The sequence below is a fragment of the Carassius auratus genome, chromosome 28, assembly GCF_003368295.1.
Source record: "Carassius auratus strain Wakin chromosome 28, ASM336829v1, whole genome shotgun sequence".
In the NCBI taxonomy this organism is placed as follows: domain Eukaryota; kingdom Metazoa; phylum Chordata; class Actinopteri; order Cypriniformes; family Cyprinidae; genus Carassius; species Carassius auratus.
Window position 1 is genome coordinate 25,137,163 of NC_039270.1, and position 23,228 is coordinate 25,160,390.

At 36.6% G+C, this 23,228-nt stretch overlaps 2 protein-coding genes across 2 annotated transcripts; both read right to left on the bottom strand.

Moving 5' to 3' along the window:
- Positions 1-3,220: 3,220 nt before the first annotated feature.
- Positions 3,221-14,367, bottom strand: LOC113047300 (uncharacterized). The gene is made up of 10 exons (XM_026208658.1): positions 14,213-14,367; positions 11,389-11,525; positions 11,087-11,307; positions 9,275-9,615; positions 8,784-8,862; positions 7,628-7,842; positions 6,397-6,664; positions 6,149-6,303; positions 4,398-4,636; positions 3,221-4,299 (listed from the first exon to the last, which is right to left on the bottom strand). Exons 1-10 carry the CDS (start codon positions 14,332-14,334, stop codon positions 4,049-4,051), a joined length of 2,028 nt encoding a protein of 675 aa, XP_026064443.1. The 5' UTR covers positions 14,335-14,367; the 3' UTR covers positions 3,221-4,048.
- A 1,841-nt stretch (positions 14,368-16,208) lies between these two features.
- LOC113047304 (uncharacterized) lies at positions 16,209-20,610 on the bottom strand. The gene is made up of 5 exons (XM_026208662.1): positions 20,078-20,610; positions 19,601-19,734; positions 18,828-18,993; positions 18,417-18,710; positions 16,209-17,716 (listed from the first exon to the last, which is right to left on the bottom strand). Exons 1-5 carry the CDS (start codon positions 20,176-20,178, stop codon positions 17,155-17,157), a joined length of 1,257 nt encoding a protein of 418 aa, XP_026064447.1. The 5' UTR covers positions 20,179-20,610; the 3' UTR covers positions 16,209-17,154.
- Between the last annotated feature and the right edge of the window lie 2,618 nt (positions 20,611-23,228).

Consider the following 23,228-nt stretch of genomic DNA (forward strand, 5'->3'; position numbering starts at 1 on the left):
GCGTCTGTCGTTGCTAAGCATCCATGACACGCTCTCTCTCAATGAAGACGTAGAAATTTCAGCAAAGGATAAATGGATTTGCAGCACTAAAAATCGCTCGCAGTAGCTCTGCTACTAAATTCATTTCAAAATGGCAATCCATATACAGCTATGAACAGCTGTTCCTTCATGTTAGCTGAGCTTTCAACGTTGATACGGGAAAGGATGAAGCTGATTGGTTAGTTATTGTCACATGACCTGCAGTGCGCTTGCAGCATTCTGAAAAGTTTAGATGTTTTTAACTCGATGCGGTGCGCTTCGTGAGCGTGTTGCTTCCATTATGAGCGCGCATACCGCGCGCCTACATTGGAAATTATGGCAAGCCAAAAGGGTCAGAATTACGCCTAGATTAAACGCGTTTGCATACAAAACGCCGTTTTTTACGGCGTTTAAAACGGTATTAGCGCCGTCAAATACGCCGTCCTTATAGCAGACGCCGTAAAAAACGCGCGTAAACCGTAAAAAACGCCGCAAAAAACGGCGTTTTAGTGTTTGTAAAAAGCGCCGCTTTTAACGCCGTCGGCTTGCCACAGGACGCCGTAAAAAACGCCGTTCTGAATGCACAAAAGCGCGCGTTATTTACGGCGTTTTCCTTGTAGTATAATGAGCCACGCCCGCTGATTTCCACAGCCAGTAATAATGAACTGTTCTCACCCAATCAAAGACGAACAGAACCAGACCAGACTAATTTACCACAGATCGTTTAAGCGGAAGAAGTGCCTGTGAACTGATAGGAATATTAAGTAACTTTTTATAAATTTTAATCGCTACAAACATTGAACATAGGCCGATTACACATCTTTAGCCTACTTGAATGTAACTGTTAATTATTTAACAATTATATATCATTTACTACCCAAATACCTTTTATGTATATACATAAGTGCTGGTTCGAAATATTCAATTAGCTTTGAGTCATTTAATTTCCAATACAAGAAATCATACATGATAACGGAAGTCGACCAGAGAGTGTGTAAAAGCTGTGCAGCTACAGAAGTTGGAGGCAATGGTCCTAGTCTTTTTGACCACTATACACCGCTACAACCGCTGGTTCGAGCCCCGCTCCAAACTGATTCTGGTATACAGGGGAGTTTATTTGCTGTTTAACAAACAAATATACGTTGAGGCATTGCTTCCACACATATCATTTTTTTCCGCTCTCATGATAATAATGAGTTGTTTAGTTAAAACGGCATATTTTCTCGTAATAACGAGATGTTACGTCCTTAAAACGACACATTTCTTTCTCAACAACATTTCATAAAAAACAGTATGATTTTCCAGTTATAGATTACATAATGTGAGCAAGCGAAGCGATTGTCCGAGCTGCTGTCGCCGTGGTCCTGACATAAAAGAGCATCTGCACGCTACTGAAAATCGAAGAATACACTGTTTTAAATGTATAGTAATATTTTTACTGTAACGTCATGCTTATTTGGATTAATCTCCAATCTTACTACAATATTCTATCCAATAACTGCATTCAGACCAAGAGGATATGACATGATCAAATCAAACCAGTTACAAAAAGAAAAAAAGAGGAGTGACAGTTTGATTCTATTATTATTACATCACTATTATTAATATTTCGTTCTGTCTGAAAAACGGAAAAACGAAAATGAAGCTATATTTTTCGTATTTTTTTGTTTGTGGATAATAATGATCTTATGCATTTGTGCGTGAGCGGCCCTGAAACGCCACTTTTCAACTCAGCCTGTCTTCACTGTCTGTCCTAAAGCAGAATAAGAGTTCATCTGATACAGCTCTGCAATTTAGTCACATCGTTTCTTCATATTGTTTGGCTGTTGCGACTATATTTCTTGCAAATATAGATCTCATATAAAGAGCAACACTGCACTTCTAGGGTCGGTGGCGTCTGGGCTTCTTATCTGCATTGTCCTCGCCTCACACCCACGCTCAGCGCAGCCTATTCCTTAAAGCCTGGAATATACCCCACGCCCAAAGATTCGATGCGACGCACGGCTCGATTCAGGTAAAGATAGCAATGTATAGTCAATAATATATAATAATTGGACTAAAAATGGGCCTAACGCCGCCCACGCATGTGAAAGAAATATTAAAGAATAGTTTATTTGCTTATTTGTTTTTACCCACGAAAAAAACATCTAGCTTAATTAAATTTTTCCGTTTCTCAAACAAAACGAAATAACAACAACAACAATAATAATAGTCTAATAATTATAAAATCAAACCGTTTGTCACTCAAATAAATAAAATATAAAAAAACATTTTTTTTTAACAGCAGAGAGAAGTGCATGTGGGTGACATAAAACAATTGCATGTGCATGTCAGTGCTGCTATATTGTTAGCTAAAACTTTTTAAAGGCTCAAATGAAATAAAATAAAAATTTAAATAAAAATAAAACAAATCTATTCGATTAAAAACTTAAACTGAAAATAAAGATGCTGCCTCCACAACAAAATAAATTAAATAACTAAATTAAGTAAGTTCTAAACAACAACAAAAAATAAATTAATATTCTGTCAAATACAGAGTTTTAAACAGTATCTGCGCCGCAAAATACGTCGTTGTGATAACAAACGCCGTAAAAAACGTGCGAAAATACGCCAGTGACGCCGTATTTGACGGCGTTTTAGTGTGTATGAAAACGCCGTTTTTTACGCCGTTCATGTTGCCATATGACGGCGTAAAAAACGTCGTTTTGGTTGCACAGAGAACGCGTTACGGCGTTTTGCTAATAGTATAATGAGCCACGCCCACTGATTCCTACAGCCAGTACGTATGAACGGTTTTCCAATCGGCCAATTGTAATGCTGCTCATTAAAACTGCTCGGTCGGTGCCACATTATTTTATATTTGCCTGTTACATTTTTATTTTGAGCAAATCTGAGTCGTGATACTCTGTTCGTGTTTTCTGGATAATCGCAAATGTCAGTACAATTTAAATGAATTAAAGATTGTTTAAAGCAGTGGTTCTCAAAGTGTGTTGCGAGTAGCACTAGTGGTACTCAGGCTCCCTCTAGTGCTACGAAGAGGAATCACTAAATGAAACATTAATGAACGTTAATAAATTTTAATTTGATCTTTATTTGAGTAAAGTTGTTTTTTTGGTTGTGTTGTTGTTGTTTTACATCTAAGTACAGAACAGTTTTTATTTCACTTTTGGTACAACACATTTTAATTCAATCATTTTTTTTCATTTACCGGTATGTAAGCACAGTACAGTGTTAATGCTCAAACTGTGTATTTACAATGTTGAAGTGGCTGACAACAATAAATAAAACTGCCTCGTGTAAAACTGTGCAGAGCTGTAGCTGAATAGTTAGGCCTACGCTGCTGAAATGTAATGTTGCTCATTATGGTGCTGCTTGGAGAGCCAAATATTTTCTGAAGTGGTTGGTATAAAAAGTTTGAGAACCACTGGTTTAAAGAAATGGTATAAAATGAATTCATGCTTTTTAAGAACTTCTCAGTAAAACATTTATTCTTTCCCCTTGTAGAGTCATCAAGGATCCAACTTATTATGCAATAAATTATGCAAAAAATATTTGGCAGAAGAGCTGGGCCAACAGATGAAACTGGTTCACTTTCATTAAATGGACAAAACATAGACCTAACCTTTTCAAGTTTGTTTAGAGTATGTCCCGTTATACATTATTACTTTCATGTTTTTATTTCTTGACTCCAAAAAAAAAAAAAAAACTGTCCCCAAAACATACAAATTTTTTTTTGGGAAAGTTGGTCATGTTTTTACATTTTTATAGACCCAAATAAGTGCTGCTTGTGGCAATGACTTTAATAGTCATTATTTTAATATGTAAATATGTTAAGATGTTGTAGTAGTCATTTTAATTTTAGGTCATGTGAATCAATGTCTGTGTTTAGGTCTTCTGGAATGTTGGTGAAATAAAAGTGCCAAGTTTCCACACCAAATTTGTTTTCTGATTTATTATTTAACAGTCAAATACATTCAGATCTTGCCCCACAATTTTTAACAGAGCTGAAAGAAAAAAAAAAAGGTGACGTTTATACTTTTCCAAATCCGAGAGATCCTTTAATTGCAAAGAGCATTAATTCCCTGAATTCCTCTTCCTCTGACACACCTCTTGGCAGGTAGAGAGTCAGGGCACAGGTTGACGCATATGGAATTCTTCGGGTAGGCTCCTCTTGGTCATAAAATTCCACTTGGCACTTTTGCTGAAAGCCTAGTGGAGGGACAGAATCTGCTGCAGTTACAAACACTAGGACATCCTCAAAAGAAATGCCCACCTCTTCTTCTGTTTGTGTAAAAAAAAATAAAAAAAAAATGTAAAAGGCAAGAAGCAAAATCTAATTACATTATAAAACAGTATGCAGTTAAAAAAAAAACACTTGCCTTGAATCAACATTAGCCAGCACTCCCACTGGAAGACAGTCTCCTCCTCAAGGTCTCGCCTGTTGCTCCCTGGTGAACTCCAGACAATGTTGAAGAGGTCTCTGATGTCATGTCTTGTCAGTGGACTTCTTGTGGTAGTAAACAGGGGGAGGAAAGCTCTCCAATTATTAACCACCACCTCCCACAACCGGCCACAGGAGTTCAGCCCAGAAGTAAACTGCTGGATCATACTAGCCACTCTGAACAGAAAAAAATTGTATCTAGATTACTCCAGTGAATTATCATGAGGGTAATATACTAATATGAAATAAATGCTTCGTTAGTACAAAGAATTACACAAGAGAAGTACTATTTACATAATAAATAGGTATATAGTTTATCAACCAAATGTTACACTGCGTCACGATTCAGTCATGGAAATGAGAGGTATGTGAGCCCAGCAGAAAGTTCAGATTTTAGTTTTGTTTTAAATAAGTTATAGGCTTAGCATTTAAAATAAATGTTGTTTGTAAATAATGGCAAAATAATTTATTTTATGACATACAGTTAAGCAAAACACGAGGAAGAGTGTTTTTCCTAATATCAGGACCTTTGCAAATGTTTATTGAACTGAATCAATATAACAAGAAGTACAGTATTTTGAGCGAGTTTACTATTAATAGTAACTATTGTAACTATTTTCTCATTTTGCTCTATTTCGACAAAGAGTCCAAAAAAAAGCCACAGCAGAACAATGCCCTCTTCAAGCAACAGCAGCCTTTCGTATTAAATTATTCACTTTATTCCTCATTGAATGAATCAGCCATTTGATTTATGATTTAATGTCTTACTCTAAAGACTGTAACTTGCCGCAACCTATCATCTGTTTTACTTTTATATTGCTATTATATTCAAACTTTATATATTTAAAACATTAATATGATAGTGTTAGGCAATTACATATGTAGCTATGTAATTAAACACAACATGCAATAAATAATTGTGTATATCAAATCCATCTGGCTTCTTTAACTGTCTACTCGGAAGCACTATCAATTGTTAGTGTTAAATGCAAAAACATTACATTTATTCAAAATTAATTTACCAATTTACTCATTTAACATTAACGGATCCCCAGGTATGCGTACAGCGGTGACAGACAAACACATATAATGTAAAGATGTTAACTCAGATGACAGTTATCCATTTTCACCTGTAAAACTGAACAGACAACTGAACATCAGCAGTAATGAGGTGCATTGGAGTGATGTCACCGCCCCTCTTCATCTGATTGGCTAGAGGAGCTGTCACTCTAGAACTGGTGGACCAATAATGATGCTTAAACCCTCCCTGAATTACATGAAACTCTAACTGCAACATTTGGAAGAAGCACAGAAAGTGGAAACAAGAGCTAAGGACATGAGCATACAAAAAATAAAATATGTGCAGAAAATTGAGCACAAAAAAACTAATATAATCAAGGAAAACATGAATTTGTTTTAATTTGTAAATTTTGTGTAGTCTAATATTACTTGTATTTTTTAATTTTGGTTTCATGCTTGTTATTGTTTTATCCATGACTGAAATATATTTGGCTGTAATCTGGTCCCATAGGATGGATTTAATGACATATGAATGGAACAACATGTCCACTCTGAATATAGACATTACTTTAGAATGAAGAAGACCCAACATAGTGCACCTTATTAGGAGATTTATTTAGGATAAATTTGACAGTTGAAAGTCACAGTAAATAATATTTATTTTTTTACCTGTGGTAGATGTAGTGAGTTACTAACTGCCCATAAACTGTGGTCAGATCACTCACTGAGGCTGTGAAAATGTTGGGTACCCCACAGTCACAAATCCAGTCCCCCAGGGAGTTTTTTAGCTCTGTCAGCTCCTCTGCAGTGCTGCATCTGACAACCTTTTGTTATAGAAAAACATGTTACTGAATACATTGTTCTCCTTAGATGAGCAAATAACTACATTATGTGGCATGTAAAATTACTTTTGTTACCTTTGCCAGCTTTTCTACAAGGTCATTTTCCAGGAAATTTGTACGATCAAATGTGCTGAGGTCTGGTTTCTGGCCACACATTAACATAAAAAGCTCCTTGTTTATGCACTTAATGCCTGGTCCATTGTGAATTATTGACCAGGCCATTAGTCTTCCTGCTGTATAAAATTTATTTTCATCTAGAGCCTTCTGATCGTAGCTGAAGAGCAACTGTCCAGGTTTGCCCTCAAATATCCCAAGGTTGCTTTGGAGCTCAATCATGAGGAGTCTAAAAAAAAAATAAAAAAAGTACTGTAGCCTGAATACATTGTCACAAAAGTCTGTAAACACCTTAGGCTTGGGATTTTGGAACATATCATAAATCCTCAACATTTCATGATAAGTTTGCATTAATAAGAAACAACAAATTGTAATTAATTATCTAATAAAAATATATAATTTAATTAAATAAAATATTTTATTAAATCATGTACCTATCAAAGTAATGTCACCCTATTCAAGGCAGAAAAAAAAAGATATTTCTAAAGCACCTGAGCACCTGTTCCTGTAACTCCTGTTCCTGTAGTTATTGCATTGTATTAGTGATGTGATATACAGCAAAGTATGGTGACCCATACTCAGAATGCACTAGCAGCACAAAGGTTCATTTGGGTTCAATTCAGGTAACACACATACTAATAAAAATGTAAACATTGAAAGCAACTACGACTCAAGTTTAATCCAATAATCAAATGTTACAGCTGCCAAAGGGACATGTCTGACTGTCACATGGATATACTGATATTATTGTCATCAAAAAATTATTAATTATTGCAACACTTTAATGTTGTTTAATGTATTTACGGCAACAACAAGTAAGGACTTAAGCTGGGGGAAGTCGTGGCCTAGTGGTTAGAGAGTTTGACCCCTAACCCTAAGGTTGTGGGTTTGAGTCTCAGGCCGGCAATACCACGACTGAGCTGCCCTTGAGCAAGACACTGAACCCCCAACTGCTCCCCGGGCGCCGCAGCATAAATGATGCCCACTTCTCTGGGTGTGTGTTCATGGTGTGTGTGTGCACTTTGGATGGGTTAAATGCAGAGCACAAATTCTGAGTATGGGTCACCATACTTGACTGTATGTCGCGTCTCTTTCACTTTCATATTGTCCAAAAATCCATTTTGAAACCTATGGAATTTTCAAACTTTTGAAGGGCTCTGTAGACATTATATACATATCATTTCTAATGTACCTGAAAAATTCTCTTCTTGGACCCCCATAGTCTTCCGCCATTTCTCCAACAAACTCTATATTCGGAGTTTTGTGCCACTCAAAGTACCCTCTCGACAGTGCCACACATGCACTCTTTAAAATGTTTTTACGTCTTGCTATGACAGTTATGTGAGAATAGAAGTCCAGGTTGTCCTCACAAAAGTCCTTAAGAATTTCTGGTAGTTCTCTGTCAAGCTGAAAATACAAAATAAACAAATTATCACCAACATATGAAATGCATAAAAATAATTTTTCATTTGTGTGATGCACCAAAATTAATAATTCAAATGTTTTTTCCTCTGAGAAAAAAATCTTAATGCTTTAAATACGTTTGAATATAACTCTACACCCTTGCATCATTTAATATACACGGATCTATTGAACTGAATAGGATCATTATTCCTTCCTCCAATCATTCGACCGAGCTCAGATGAGATCACAATGGCATCACTTTTTACAATGTTGGACACATAACGGTAATTAATATGATTTTGCTTGACTATGTTATAAAACTGCTAATAATGTGTTGCTGATGTTGCACAAACCATGTTCGCATTCGCGAGTCAGATAGCTGTCTTCTAAAAATCAGTATCCTTAGAAATGCTTTGAACAGCTCAGAAGGTCAGTGGAGAAAAACATGTTAGTTCATCATAATATTGTTATGTGCATCATACACCCGCTATATTGCTAAATCTACACGATTTGTCATATCAACAGAAAAATATACCAGCATAACCTTTGTTTGAGACTCCTTCGCGCGGTCAGTTAATGATATGCTAAAGCCCACCGGCACATTGACGTGATTGGTTACAAGGTAGTTTATGATGTCATAAACACCAGCGATTTCAACTGAGACACACGAAAACCAAAAGTGTCTTGTCAACTTTAATAAATGATCCTATGGGTCGTGTTTTAGGGAAAGCATGTTAAAAACAGCAGATGAACATATAAACAACTTTAAAAACTTGATTTTAACCACAGGGGGACTTTAAGTTTGACATGGTTAGTATCTGGAACTTTTTTTAAGTTTACATGTAGGGCAGGGTGATATATTAAAAAAAATTATATCTCGATTTTGTCAATATTTAGTGTGTGAGTGTTAGATTGATGGATGGATGGATAGATAGAATACATACAATTGGACTATTATTCCGGACTGGAGAAGCCAGAAGTACTTCTTCAATGTCGGATCCGGAGTCTATATAGAAGTCCTCCCTAATTGCAACAAAATATGTACAAAATTGACAAATATTTTTATTATTGCCATATTTTACACAACATATTTTAACGAATTATTAAATAAAAAAAATCTTCTGAATTTCAGCAAGACATAAAACTAGGGGTGCACGATATATATCGGCCGATGATCAATGCACATCTCGTCAGTAAAGTCGGTTCTCTAATCAGCAGTAAATTCCATCAGGTGCATGATTTCACATAGAGCAGCTGTTACTACACAGAGCCGTTGATCACAGACAAGCTGCGCAAATCCAGCTTGTCTGCTGATTAGAGAACCGGCTTTACTGACGAGATAAGCATTAATCATCGGCCGATATATATCGTGCACCCCTACATAAAACACATTGAAATTCACTGAAGATGATCATGATGGATGGGGTGTTCTTACACTGGGATTGTGTAGGTGTGGGCTGCATGGCTGCCGCTTCCTGTGGCCAAGCTTGCAGAGGTGGGGGCTGCATGGCTGCCGCTTCCTGTGGCCAAGCTTGCAGAGGTGGGGGCTGCATGGCTGCCGCTTCCTGTGGCCAAGCTTGCAGAGGTGGGGGCTGCATGGCTGCGGCTTCCTGTGGCCAAGCTTGCAGAGGTGGGGGCTGCATGGCTGCGGCTTCCTGTGGCCAAGCTTGCAGAGGTGGGGGCTGCATGGCTGCGGCTTCCTGTGGCCAAGCTTGCAGAGGTGGGGGCTGCATGGCTGCCGCTTCCTGTGGCCAAGCTTGCAGAGGTGGGGTCAACCTGGCACATAGGTTTTTTTTTTAAAAAGAAAATGAAACTTACTGGAAAAATCATACAGACATAATCATATAATAATTACAATATCTAGACAAGCTCTATTTTAGCTTGACAAAGCCTAGCATTAAAAAAAATAGATGAAAAACCTTGAAATTTGTATGGTTTGACCGAGAGGTAAATAAACATGCTTTCACATGATGCTAGCATGTTTTAGAAAAATAATATTTTTTAAATAGTAAATCACTATAACAAATTATTACTAAAAAACATTGTGATGTCATCCAGACACTATCAAAATACTGATTTTTACGTGTATACAGCCTAATTCCATTCTCCCTTTCAACCTACTGTATATTGTAAATATGTGGAGTGGCATCTCAGCCAAAGAATATGAATAAAGAACAATGTAAAATTGTGTATGTTTTACAGAGGTTGTTCTAATGAACACTATGACAGAGTTCAAATCACTGTGGCCGCTAAGGGGCATCGATTAGAATGCCAACACAAATTGTTCCCGTCTTCAGATTTATTAAAGGTGCAAAGTGAATAATAATGATGTAATACAATTGTGCTTATTTGTCTTTATGGGTGTTTGTGTGGTTCTGTAAAGAAAACAGACAAAGTAAAAATATACAGTCAGTCAGTTCCTAGACAAACATAAGTAAAACTTAGCTCACAAGGTTTACACTAACAAAGCAAGATGAAGCACTGAACCCAGTATAGCATGCCAGGCTATCTTATCATAACTGCCTTATTACTTGCAGCATTTACATGAGTAACTTATGCCTCTCTATGAAATGCAGGTGTTGTAAACGAGGAAGGGGGGTGATAATGTGCTTACCTTGGATAACAAAGAAACTATCACTGAACAGAATGAAGTTAAGGAAGACATTTACAAGAAGGCACTAAATATTTCTGGACAACAGGTCCGCCATTATTGAACTGGTAACTCAATTCGCGGTAAATTTACGTAATGACGGAGTTAAAATGGCATAGTTTTAATCCTTATTAATCCTTAATGCAAATAACAATGCACAACAGGTGTACTTACTGGATTTTGAACGCACATGGATGAAAACTAAAGACTATTTACAATATTTATGACTGTACAGCACCTCTGTCTCACACATGAGATCTCCCCAGAACTTTGCATACTAAATGGCCACAGTTTTCTTGTGCATGAGGGGAGTAAAGTGCATTCTGATTGGCTGCTTCAGTAGCAACCGATGAAATTATCTGAAACAGGTCAGTACTTTGCCACAGAGGTAAAATCAGAGGCAAAATGTGAAGACTTGTTCTGTGTTAACAGAGAGAGTAAGAGGTGAAGGAATTTTTGTTTTGTTTTGTTTATTTATGGTTCAAGATGTTTGTCACACAGGTTCCATCCCATGATGCATATTTAACAAGCAAACGCCTATGGGCAATACAACGATTCTTTGAATATTTTATTATTGTACTGAATGATTTCACTCACCTTCGGGCGAATATACAGGGCTGATCTACCCAATGCATTTCTTGAGTGAATCTGATCAGGATTAAAACTTTCCAACTGCAATGGGACTATCTGTTGTTGGCTGTTGACTTTGCATAGCTCAAAATCTTCTGGCAGATCAGGAAAATGAACTCTTAGTGCCTGTTTGAATTGTTCTTCATTCAGATCACGTCGCACCACAACGCGGCAGGGTGGAGTGAAATCTGAAAGAAAAAAACTATTTCAGCTTTCATGTCAAAAAACATCCAATCAATTAAAAAAAGTATTCACATATGTGAACTCACCCCTGTTTGATCTACAATGGCAAATGGTGGCGCTTTTTAGCATTGAAACTTTAAAAGTTATTTGTCTAGGTGTTCTCACTCTGCACCTTCTTTGACGGATCGGTCCACCACCGCTTGCATTACGGAACATCTCAAACCTTTATAAAACAAAAAGAATTAAATAAATACCAATATATATATATATATATATATATATATATATATATATATATATATATATATATATATATATATATATATATATATATATATATATATGTATGTGAATATGAATCATCATTGCATTTTCTAGGGGCAGTTTTCTTTTTATTAGGTTGGCTTGAGAAAGCCAACCTACTAATCTGCTACTTAATCTTTTTATTCTTCTTCTGGGACTAAATTATCAACTCTAACTCCTAGAGTTTTAACTCTACAGACTTTAAACTCAGCCCATCTCTTCAGACTGATCTCGCCGGGTGTGCTATATCTTTTCTTACTTATTGGACTTAACGGTTTTCATAAAAATGAAGATTAAAAATCTTAAAATTCCCATAGACTTTCATTGACGGAATGCTCAATGAAAGTCAATGAAATAGTACATAGAGCTTTGCTTCTATGTACTATTTCTAATACATTTAAACTCATTCAAACTCATCTAATCTATCTATCTATCTATCTATCTATCTATCTATCTATCTATCTATCTATCTATCTATCTATCTGTCCTAACAACATGCTAATAATGTTACAAACATGCTAGTCACATGCTAGAAACATGCTAGTAACTTGCTAATCATGCTAATGACATGCTAGTAACATGCTAATAATGCTAGAAAAATGCTAGCAACATGCTAGTAGCTTGTTAATCATGCTAGCAACATGCCAGTAACATGCTAATCATGCTAGAAACATGCTAGGAATGCTAGAGACATGCTGGTAACTAGCTAATCATGCTAACAAAATGCTAGTAACACCCTAGCAACCACCCTGAGTACCCTAGCAACTGCCTAGCAACAACCTAGCAAACAACCCAGGTAGCCTAGCCACACCTTAACAACCAACCCGGGTATCCTAGCAAACGCATAGCAACACCCTAGCAACCAACCAGAGTACCTTAGCAACCTCATAGCAACACCCTGAAACTGCTCCGGGTACCCTAGCAACTGCATAGCAACACCTTAGTAACTGGCCCCGGGTACCCTAGCAACCGCATAGCAACACCTTAGCACCCACCCCAGGTACCCTAGCAACCACATGGCAACACCCTAGCAACCACCCTGAGTACCCTAGCAACCGCATAGCAAGACCTCAGCAACCATCCCGGGTAATCTAGCAACCACATAGCATCACTCTAGCAACCTACCCAGGTACCCTAGCAACCGCAAAGCAACATCCTAGCAACCACCCAAGGTGCCGTAGCAACTGCATAGCAACACATAGAAACCACATAGACACACGCTACAGTCTATTAATCTACATCTAAAATTTCTAATTTAATTTAATATTTCTTATCTATCTATCTTTCTGATACATTGCATTGTCTACAAAACTTTAATACTAATTTAAACTTCAAACTAGTTAAAACTGAAAACCTTCAAACTTAAAGCCTTTAAGCTACTTTCAAATGTTCTAGCTAGGCTTACTCAGGCCAACCTAAAGTTGGTCTTGACAAACTTTTTTACCTAGTTATGATTAATATCTTATTTGTATCAAAAATATAACATTATATAACATTATTTCACCTAAACATGGGGGATAAGATGATGAAACCTGTTATTTTTCAGTAATCAAGTCAGTAAACAACAATCCTGTGTTTTACTAGTGCAGCAATACTGATCTATAAAAACAGGATTGCTCTGAGGCCAAAACAAGTAAATGTTGGTATTCCCACACATTTTATTATCTTAATATAAAATTATCTGATTTTAATGAGAAAACATTACCAAGTCACGTTTTTTTTTATGTAAAGTCTTGTAAATTCTTACAATGCAAAGCAAAACGTCCAAAGTACTTGCTTACATATTTATTAAGTCAGGAACTTCCCTGCTTATTGAAGAGTTTAGTTTATCTTCATTACAGTAGTTAACATATCAAATCAGACAACTCAACATAGCCTATGTTCTAAACATAATGAAGTGCTCATTCTGGTGTCTGAATAAAGATTGCTCCAATCAAAATGATGCAGGTACACCTTAATTTCCAATACAATAATATAATAATATAGTCATAGACATGTAATTGTAATAAAAATTGTATATCCGAATGAATTGCTGCTAATAACGAATTATGTATGTTTAATATTTTCTGTATAACGCATAATTACGCACATAAAGAAATATATTTTGTTATGCCAGTCATCTGTGTCCACAGAAATCTGATATATGGTCAAAACACGCTTGATCAACCATGTACAAGATTTCTGTAGTGTGCAGTGAGTAGACACTCATCACAACGATTTCTATATATTGCTCATATTCTGTATGAATGATACACTGCAAATTAATAATGATTTTAGATCATTCTTTGACCTCTGTAGTTTGGGCACCAATATGGCCGCTCTAGCAGCCTACAGAATAATAGATATGATTTTACCCATTTCTTGCAAAAGTTATGCACTATGTATTATGAAAATATGCATGGATATCGTACAAGCATATTTGGGTTTTTTTTTTCTGTGCGATTGACATTTCAAATCTAACGTTACTTGTTCAAGAGTAATTATTAACATTGTGGAACAGACAATTAATTTAGAAGTTTTATGCAATGGTCTGAATTTATTTAGATAACTGGCTAAAAGATTTTACAACATTTGAAAATATCCAATACGTATCCAAACGTTACATACCTATCCAGTAGTGCTGTCTGCTCCTCTTCTGGAGGGTCTTCATTAAGAAGTCGATGAAACTGAGCATTCATTCGGTCTCTTATCTCATGGATTCTTCTTCTGAATCGGTTTTCATCCACCATACTTGATAATACGATCAATACTTAATAGTTAATTGACATCATATTTAATTTATAATACTTCAATTAAAACTGATTCTCACCGTCATTCGAGCCTTGATTAACCAAAAGTGCGCCAAAACTACGCGGGATGATGTATGCAGTAAGGCCCGCCTACTTAAAGGAACAGTTCAACTCAATAGACTGTTCGTATTTTTATATATATATGTATATATGTATATATATATATATATATATATATATATATATACATATACATATACATATATATATATATATATATGAAAATCATATTCAAAGACCTTCGAAAGACAATGTACAGCTGTTAGAGTTATATCATGTTCCATTAGAACTCAAATTTTTGAAATGTGCAATCCCAAAATAATAACAAGAAGAAAAACAAGACGAGAGAAACAATATGAACGAATATAAACAAATATAATGGTACAATACCAACCGCAAAGAATATTAAATATTAAACTAGATTAAATGATTTACACAATCTTTACATGCAGTATAGCTTCCTGAGTGACAGGAAGTCAGATTATCTAAAATTAAGTCAGATTATTTGAAAAATAAAAAAGAATGATTTTTCTTTGAAAATTTACATTTGTGATTATAAAATTTGGCAAGGTAGTAGTAGCCCAAATTAAGAAGAAATTTAAAATGAGAAGAGTCTAACTTCGAATAGTCGCTAAAGAACATTTTTTGACTTAGAAGTTTAAGGATAGATACATTTTAACAAAGACTGAAGTAAATCCAAAATAGTAGCTATGTAATATACACAAATTCAAACTAATTTAAACTGATGAAAAAATAAAATCGCTATCCTGGAGTTTGCATGCGACAGACTCGAGAACACAGTCTTCTAGACTCCCTTATGCATCCACCTGGACCTCTTTCGTCCCAAAGGAGTGTCAGAAGAATAGGAATTTAAAGAATTATTGTTCCTTGCTCTAAAAGGATCTCTTGGCTTTGGGAAGTTGTAGGTTAAGTGTTCTAAAACTTTTAAAGTCACTAAGCCAGGGCTGTCCAATCCTGCTCTTGGAGGGACACTGTCCTGAGAGTTTAGCTCCAACCCCAATTAAACACACCTGATCCAACTATTCAAGGTTTTTAGACCTACAGGAAATTTCCAGGTAGTTATGTTGTGGTAAGCTGGAGGTAAACTCTGCAGAACAGTGGCCATCCAGGACAGAGTTTGGACACCCCTGCCCTAATTTTGTCATATTCAATATTTCTGAATGATTAAAGGGATGGTTCACCCAAAAATGAAAAATTCTCACATCATTTATTCTAAACCCTTCTATACAGGTTTTTATAAACCTGTATAAAATTCCTTTGTTCTGCTCAACACAAGACATTTGAAAGAATGTCAGTTAACAAACAGATCTCATCCCGCACTGACTGCCATAGTAGTTAACATAAGTACTATGGGGGAATAAGATCTGTTTATTTTGTTTTCTGACATCTTCAAATGTGTTGTGTTCAGCAGAACAAAGGAATTTCATGAGGGTTGAGAGTAAATGAAAGAATTTTCATTTTTTGAAAAACTATACCTTTAAGTAGTGTTACTGTTCATATCTTTGTTTACAAGTCACTGAGTATTTAATGTGATTGACAAATGAAATAGAGGTGTTTAAACCCACCTACCCAGCCCCTGCACCAAGGAATGCAAGAACTACAGAAGATGAGAGGAATGTTGGTTTTAAATGGCTTTAATAACTCAAGTATACCTTTAGTATTTTATATAAAATGGATGTTATTATGAAATATTAAAAACAATTTTTTAAAATCCTAAAAACTTTTTACATTTTTAAATGACAATTCCGGTAAACATTTTCTGGTGATGTACAAGTAAATCAGAGGACACTTAATGTGGGAAATAGAAACTTTTATTTTCAAGTTCCAAATGGTGACCGTGCTATTTGTGATGTTTATTTTAAAATTTCACACAATCTTAAAGGGTAAGTTTACCCAAAAATGAAATTTCTGTCATTAATTACTCACCCTCATAATGTACCAAACCTGTAAGACTTTCATTAGGCCTCAGAACACAAATGATAGACATTTTAGATGAAACATGAGAGTAAAAACAAGAATTCGAAACAAGATTCATAAAGAATCTAAGCTTCGTGAATTATTGTTCAGAGATCGTCCTTCACTAGATAGTTGAAAAAGTTGTTTTGTTTTTGCGCACCAAAACTATTCACGTCACTTTATAATATTAATGTTGAAACACTATCAATGTCTTTTAATACCCTTCTGGACCTCAAAAGATGCAGTACCATTGCTGCTTATGTGGATCATCCTTGGATTTTACCAAAAATGTCTTAATTTGTGTTCTGAGGACAAACAAAGGTCTTACAGGTTTGGAGCAACATGAGGGTGAGTAACTAGTGACAAATTTCATTTTTGGGTGAGCTAACCCTTTAACCATACTTATATATTGTAACAGCTACTCAAAATATAACTTCAAGTGGATCTATCCACACCCACAACAAACTTCAGTGGTTGGCTTACCAAAAATTCAGTGTCCATATAATTAGTCAGTGGTGACCATAATCTGCGATTACAGAAATAACCATTTATTTTTCTTTAATGTTGGGGATTCAGAGATGTCAAAAGAGACAAAACATTTCGAAGGACATCCACTCCGAGTTGTCCCCTTGAACCACCAAGTGGATTAATTTGTGCAACAAGTTGCTCTAAGGCAGCACTCTCCAATGTGAAGTCACTTTGAGGAACAGCTACTCACTCTGGCCAGTCAAACACTGGTGCCTCCTGCGAACTTGATTCTGCTGCCGGTGCCTGAAGAACAGGTTAATTTGCTGGCCCAGCTGTTCTGCCAAAGATCTCTTCCATTGCAGTGGTTCGCTGTCCTTGTTGTTCCAGGCAGCCTCGAACAAATATCTGCATGGGTGTCTGGTGTTGTTCTGTTCTCAGCCCATGGTTGTTCCACTGTTGAGTAAAGGCTGATAAACGCCTGTTGATCCTCGGCACATAGACAAAGTGAAGAGCCCATATGTGCATTTCATTGTCTATGTCCAAGATACTTTCAGCCTCCAGGAAGTGGAAGAGATTGTAATATACATTAGTCAATCCCCGCCACATGTCACCCCAGAGCCTCTCAATTCTTTGGTTGTGAACGCTCCTGCCTCTTATTGCGCTGCCTCTCTCTGAGCCCCTGAAAATGTTCATCATCACACAGACATCTTGGTTTTCTCCTCCATGGTCTGTTCTGACCCTAGAAGGCACTCCGTACCTGGCCACAGCATTCAAAAAGTAACTCATTACAGTGCTGCTGCGGTTGTTGTTTGAGGCACGGAGAAAGACTATGAGACGACTGTAGCCATCTATACCACCGTGAATGACAATTCTCCATCTAAAACATAAGAGAAAAATGGTTATATATAAATAAAAAGACAAACAAGTTAACCTTCAAAGTTCATTGTATTTTTGTTTTTATACTATGGAAGTCAATGGCTACCAGCATTCTTTTTAGTGTATTATTTTGTGTTCAAAGAAAGAAAGTCATACAAGTGTTGAACAAATTAAGGGTGAGTAAATGTGACGAATTTCATTTGAGTGGACAATCCCTTTAACATTTGATTGTCTTTTGCTGCAAAACCAGCCAAATCCAAGCATGAGTTTTTTTTTCCAGAAACTTTTTAGTTTATGCAGTACTCACAAAACCCTGTCATTGCCACTGCAATGCTTTTCCTTAGCCTTAGAAGGGGCAGAATCATGAGGTTAATGTATCCCTTTTGCCAGTGACAAACTATGACAGGTTCATCCGTTCAATCATACACCATCTTATTTAGTTAAAAATCTCTTTGAAAGGATAAAAACTAGGGGTGTGCAATATTGACAAAATTACATCAATACTTTCTGTGGTTTTATTGTTAATGATAATTAGAGGATATCTTGCGGAGTGTGTTATTGTGCTGGTACCTTAACAAATAATATTTTCCATTTTGTTCTTAAATTTCATCCGATTCAATTAGACATAATAGGGTTGTTACCACGTGAATTAAACCAAGTAAAAAAAAATGGTTTGCAATGCAGAGGAAAACGATATCTACCTTATCAATTTGTGGTTGCCATCTAGGTGCCACAGGGAGTTTGGACCAGCAACACTGTACAACCTTCTGTGTGGTCTTTGTGACATGGCCCGTAGTGCTGCTGCCCTTGGGTTAATTCGAACCAAGCTCCTGCGTACTCTGTGTCTTTGTACACGAATTCCACCTGCCCGTAACTGTGCCCTGACAGCCTCCGATCCCAGCTGGTCATTTCCATCCACAATGTCTGTGATCATTGCATCGAGGTCTACATCGGTTATTTCAGAATACGTCAGAGAGCGATTCAAATGGAACCTCCTGGAACAAACATGAAAACATAAGTATTATTGCTTAAACTAATTTTGAACAATTCATTCTAAATGCTCTTTTCATGCATGACAAGTCATAAAAAGCTCATTCTAAAACCAAACTTACTTCATGCGGCGTTTGATGGTAGCCAGAGACACTTGCAGAATCTCTGCTATTGAAGGAAGACTAAAACCACACGTCCTCAGAAAGGAAAGTTGCTCTCTGGTGATGCTGTAATGGGGTGCACCTCGATCACCACTACAGGTAAGTGGAGCCTGATAACTGGAACTGGCTGCAACAATAAATTATTGTAACTCTATGATCCGTTTTAGGCCACAATAGTTTATACAATATTAGGCAAAAAGAAAAAAAGGATTTTAAATGTACTAAGATTTTTAAAGTGATGAGACAATCTCATCAATGACAATCTCATCAGAATGGCTAATGTAATAAATTCTGTTCACCATTTCAATTAATCTTCACTAAAAGTTAATATGGGATCTTTTATACTTAGAACCTGCTAGACAGACAGTTTGAAAGCTGTAGCTAGAGGGTTTAGACAGAAGACAAATAGCTAAGAAAAGATGGTTTAGAGAAAAAGAGTTATTTTAGACAAGTTTAGAAACAATAGATGGAGAGTTTAGAAAAGATAGATGGATGGATAGTTTAAGAAAATGGTTATTTTAGAAAACTATTTGGATAGTTTAGAAAAGATAGACTGATAGATATAAAAGATGATAGTTTAGAAAATAAATAGACTGATAATTTAGAAATTATAGATAGACAATTAGTTAGTTTAGAAATGATAGAGATAGGGATTTTAGAAAAACAGATAGGTAGACAGCCAGAATTGTAAAAAGTTCAAAATATTACAGATATACAGTTTAGAAATTACTTACCTTGTTGTCCATGCTGCCTATGCTCTTGTACCTCTGCTATATATTCATTGAGATCCTGGAGTAACTCGTCTGCTTCTGGTGCAGTGATCAGCCTTCCTCTCGCCCATTCAATGCTTCTCTGCATTGTTTCTAGCCTTTAAAAAAAAAGCCACTTATAAGTACTGAATTTTCAGGATGCAAAATGTTCAGCAATATAATAGAAGTGATAATAAATAAGAATAGAATAAGAACATTCAACTTAATGGGCTAAAGACAGCACACAAATCCAAGGTTCAGAAACAGGGGTGTCTTAACTCAGTCCTAGAAGATCACTGTCCTGCAGAGTATAGCTCAACTTGCAATACACCGGACTAGAAGTTTCCAGTATGCTGTTGAGGGCTTGATTAGCTGAATCAGGTGTGTTTAATTGCGGTTGGGGAAAAATGGTTGCAGGACAACGCCCGTGTTTTATATAATCTGAAACGAAGCAATCCTTACCTCACTAAAGTTGATTGTAGTACACCAGAATCTTCTGTCAGCTGTCGAGTGCAATTGTTCAGCGTCTGCTGACAACGCAAAATAAAGATTCTCCTGTCCATCTTGATGTCAATCAACCAACCAACCAACCAACCGAATGATTAAAATAACAATCGAACTCGGATGTAAACTAGTCTGGTCTGAGTCAGGTCATCATTGATTGGATGAGAACAGTTCAAACTTATTGGTTACTGAAATCAGTGGGCGTGGCTCATTATACTACAAGGAAAACGCCGTAAACAACGCGCGCTTTTGCACATTCCGAACGGCGTTTTTTACGGCGTCCTGTGGCAAGCTGACGGCGTTAAAAGCGGCGCTTTTTGCAAACACTAAAACGCCGTTTTTTACGGCGTTTTTTACGGTTTACGCGCGTTTTTTACGGCGTCTGTTATAAGGACGGCGTATTTTACGGCGCTAATACCGTTTTAAACGCCGTAAAAAACGGCGTTTTGTATGCAAACGCGTTTAATCTAGGCGTAATTCTGACCCTTTTGGCTTGCCATAGGAAATAACGAACTTGCGCGCCCACAAGACGTGATGTGAACGGCCCCTAATGATCCGCTAGCAGGCAATCAAAAAAACGCATTCCAGGGGCAGCGCTAGGGCTGGGCTAAGGGGGCATAAGCCCCGAATATTTTGTTACCTTGTCTTTCTCATAGAGCAAAACAATTAATCAGAAAAACTAATGTAGCTGCCGCGATTACCCAATCATCTTTTGGTCTGTACTGTATATATGTGTGTATATATATATGTGTATATATATATGTGTGTATATATATATATGTGTATATATATATATATATGTATATATATATATATGTATATATGTATATATGTATATATATATATATATGTATATATGTATATATATATGTATATATATATGTATATATATATATATATATATATATATATATATATATATATATATATATATATACATATATATACACATATATACAGTACAGACCTAAAGTTTGGACACACCTTCTCATTCAAAGGGTTTTCTTTATTTTCATGACTATGAAAATTGTAGAGTCACACTGAAGGCATCAAGGGCTATTTGACCAAGAAGGAGAGTGATGGGGTGCTGCGCCAGATGACCTGGCCTCCACAGTCACCGGACCTGAACCCAATCGAGATGGTTTAGGGGTGAGCTGGACCGCAGACAGAAGGCAAAAGGGCCAACAAGTGCAAAGCATCTCTCAGGGAACTCCTTCAAGACTGTTGGAAGACCATTTCAGGTGACTACCTCTTGAAGCTCATCAAGAGAATGCCAAGAGTGTGCAAAGCAGTAGTCAAAGCAAAAAGTGGCTACTTTGAAGAACCAAGAATATTACATATTTTCGGTTGTTTCACACTTTTTTGTTATGTATATAATTCCATATATAATTCCACATGTGTTAATTCATAGTTTTGATGCCTTCAGTGTGAATCTACAATTTTCATAGTCATGAAAATAAAGAAAACTCTTTGAATGAGAAGGTGTGTCCAAACTTTTGGTCTGTACTGTACATAACAAAAAAGTATGAAACAACTGAAAATACGTCATATTTATATTCTATACTCTGAGAGAGAGAGAGAGAGAGAGAGAGTGTGTGTGTGTGTGTGTGTGTGAGAGAGAGAGAGAGAGAGAGAGAAGAAATGTAACAGTTTAATGTTGTATGTGAACTGTGTTTGAGAGAGAGAGAGAGAGAGAGAGAGAGAGAGAGAGAGGTGTTCAGAGAGGAGTCTGTTGGATGTTTAGTTTTATGGACTCAATGTTGAAAATGTAAAACATTTCAAACACTGTTGGCAGAAGTGAAAAATAAATAATTTTAGGAAGTTACAATTTTGTTTGATTCCATGAAGTATTTTACTGAACATGAGTATTTACAATGCAAATCCAAATTATTTTAATTTACTGACAGTTATATCTTGTCTTTTAACTTTATTAAGATCAGATTCTGCAGGTAAAATAACAATATTAAGGTGACTTGACTTGGACTTAATAATAATAAGTTTAATAATAAGTTTATTTTATATAGCGCCTTTCTCAGACCCAAGGTCGCTTTACATAGAAATAGAATAACAAACATAATAACAGAATAAACAGATTAACATTACATAGGAAACATAAGAATTAGTGATACAAACAGTAATACAACAAAACATACAGTAAATGGATTATAAATTGTATGAGGAGAAGTGATCATTAAACAGAAATGTCTTGAGATGCGTTTTGAAGAAAGGAAGAGATGAACAGTTACGAAGAGGTTGTGGGAGGGAGTTCCAGAGTTTTGGGGCCAGGGCACTGAAAGACCTACCACCCACGGTGGAAAGTCTAGTGCGGGGAATAACAAGAAGGTTTTGGTCGGAGGATCGGAGTGAACGGGAGGGGGTGTATGTAATCAGGAGGTCACAGATGTATGGAGGAGCAAGGTTATGGAGAGCTTTGAAGGTGAGTAGTAGTACTTTGTATTTAATCCGGGACGGGACTGGTAGCCAGTGGAGTTGATGGAGAATGGGGGTGATGTGAGCAGATCGTTTTGTATGTGTAAGGAGCCTGGCTGCCGAGTTTTGAATGTATTGCAATCTTTGAAGGGATTTGGTGGGTAGACCAAGGAAAAGTGAGTTACAATAATCTAAGCGGGACATGATGAAGGAGTTAACCAAAGTCTCTGCATCACTAATAGAAAGGAAAGGTCGGAGGCGGGCAATGTTACGGAGGTGAAAGAAGGCAGTTTTAGTGAGTGATTTGATATGATGATCAAAACTGAGAGTGGAGTCGAATGTAATGCCAAGGTTTTTGACAACCGGGGTGGGGTGAACGGGTGAATCATCAATATTAAGAGTAAAAGTGTACGGTTTGGAGAGCATGCTTTTGGGGCCAATCAGCAGAATTTCAGTTTTATCCGTGTTGAGTTTGAGAAAATTGTTTTCCATCCATGTTTTTAAGTCAGAAAGGCAGTCAGTGAGCGAGTGTGGGGGGGGGTCAGAGAAGGAAGTAGTGGTAAGATAGAGTTGAATGTCATCAGCATAGCAGTGGAAATTTAGACCGTGGCTGCGAATAATCTGACCAAGAGGGAGAATGTATATGAGAAAGAGGAGTGGCCCGAGAACCGAACCCTGA

Coding starts and splice junctions, on each gene's coding strand:
- LOC113047300 (XM_026208658.1), bottom strand. CDS start 14,334: ATGGTGGATGAAAACCGATTCAGAAGAAGAATCCATGAGATAAGAGAC. Junction 6,304..6,396: donor TTGTAGAAAAGCTGGCAAAG/GTAACAAAAGTA, acceptor CTATAACAAAAG/GTTGTCAGATGCAGCACTGC. Junction 4,637..6,148: donor ACTCACTACATCTACCACAG/GTAAAAAAATAA, acceptor TTTTCTGTTCAG/AGTGGCTAGTATGATCCAGC.
- LOC113047304 (XM_026208662.1), bottom strand. CDS start 20,178: ATGGACAGGAGAATCTTTATTTTGCGTTGTCAGCAGACGCTGAACAAT. Junction 18,994..19,600: donor TAGGCAGCATGGACAACAAG/GTAAGTAATTTC, acceptor TTATTGTTGCAG/CCAGTTCCAGTTATCAGGCT. Junction 18,711..18,827: donor ACCATCAAACGCCGCATGAA/GTAAGTTTGGTT, acceptor TGTTTGTTCCAG/GAGGTTCCATTTGAATCGCT.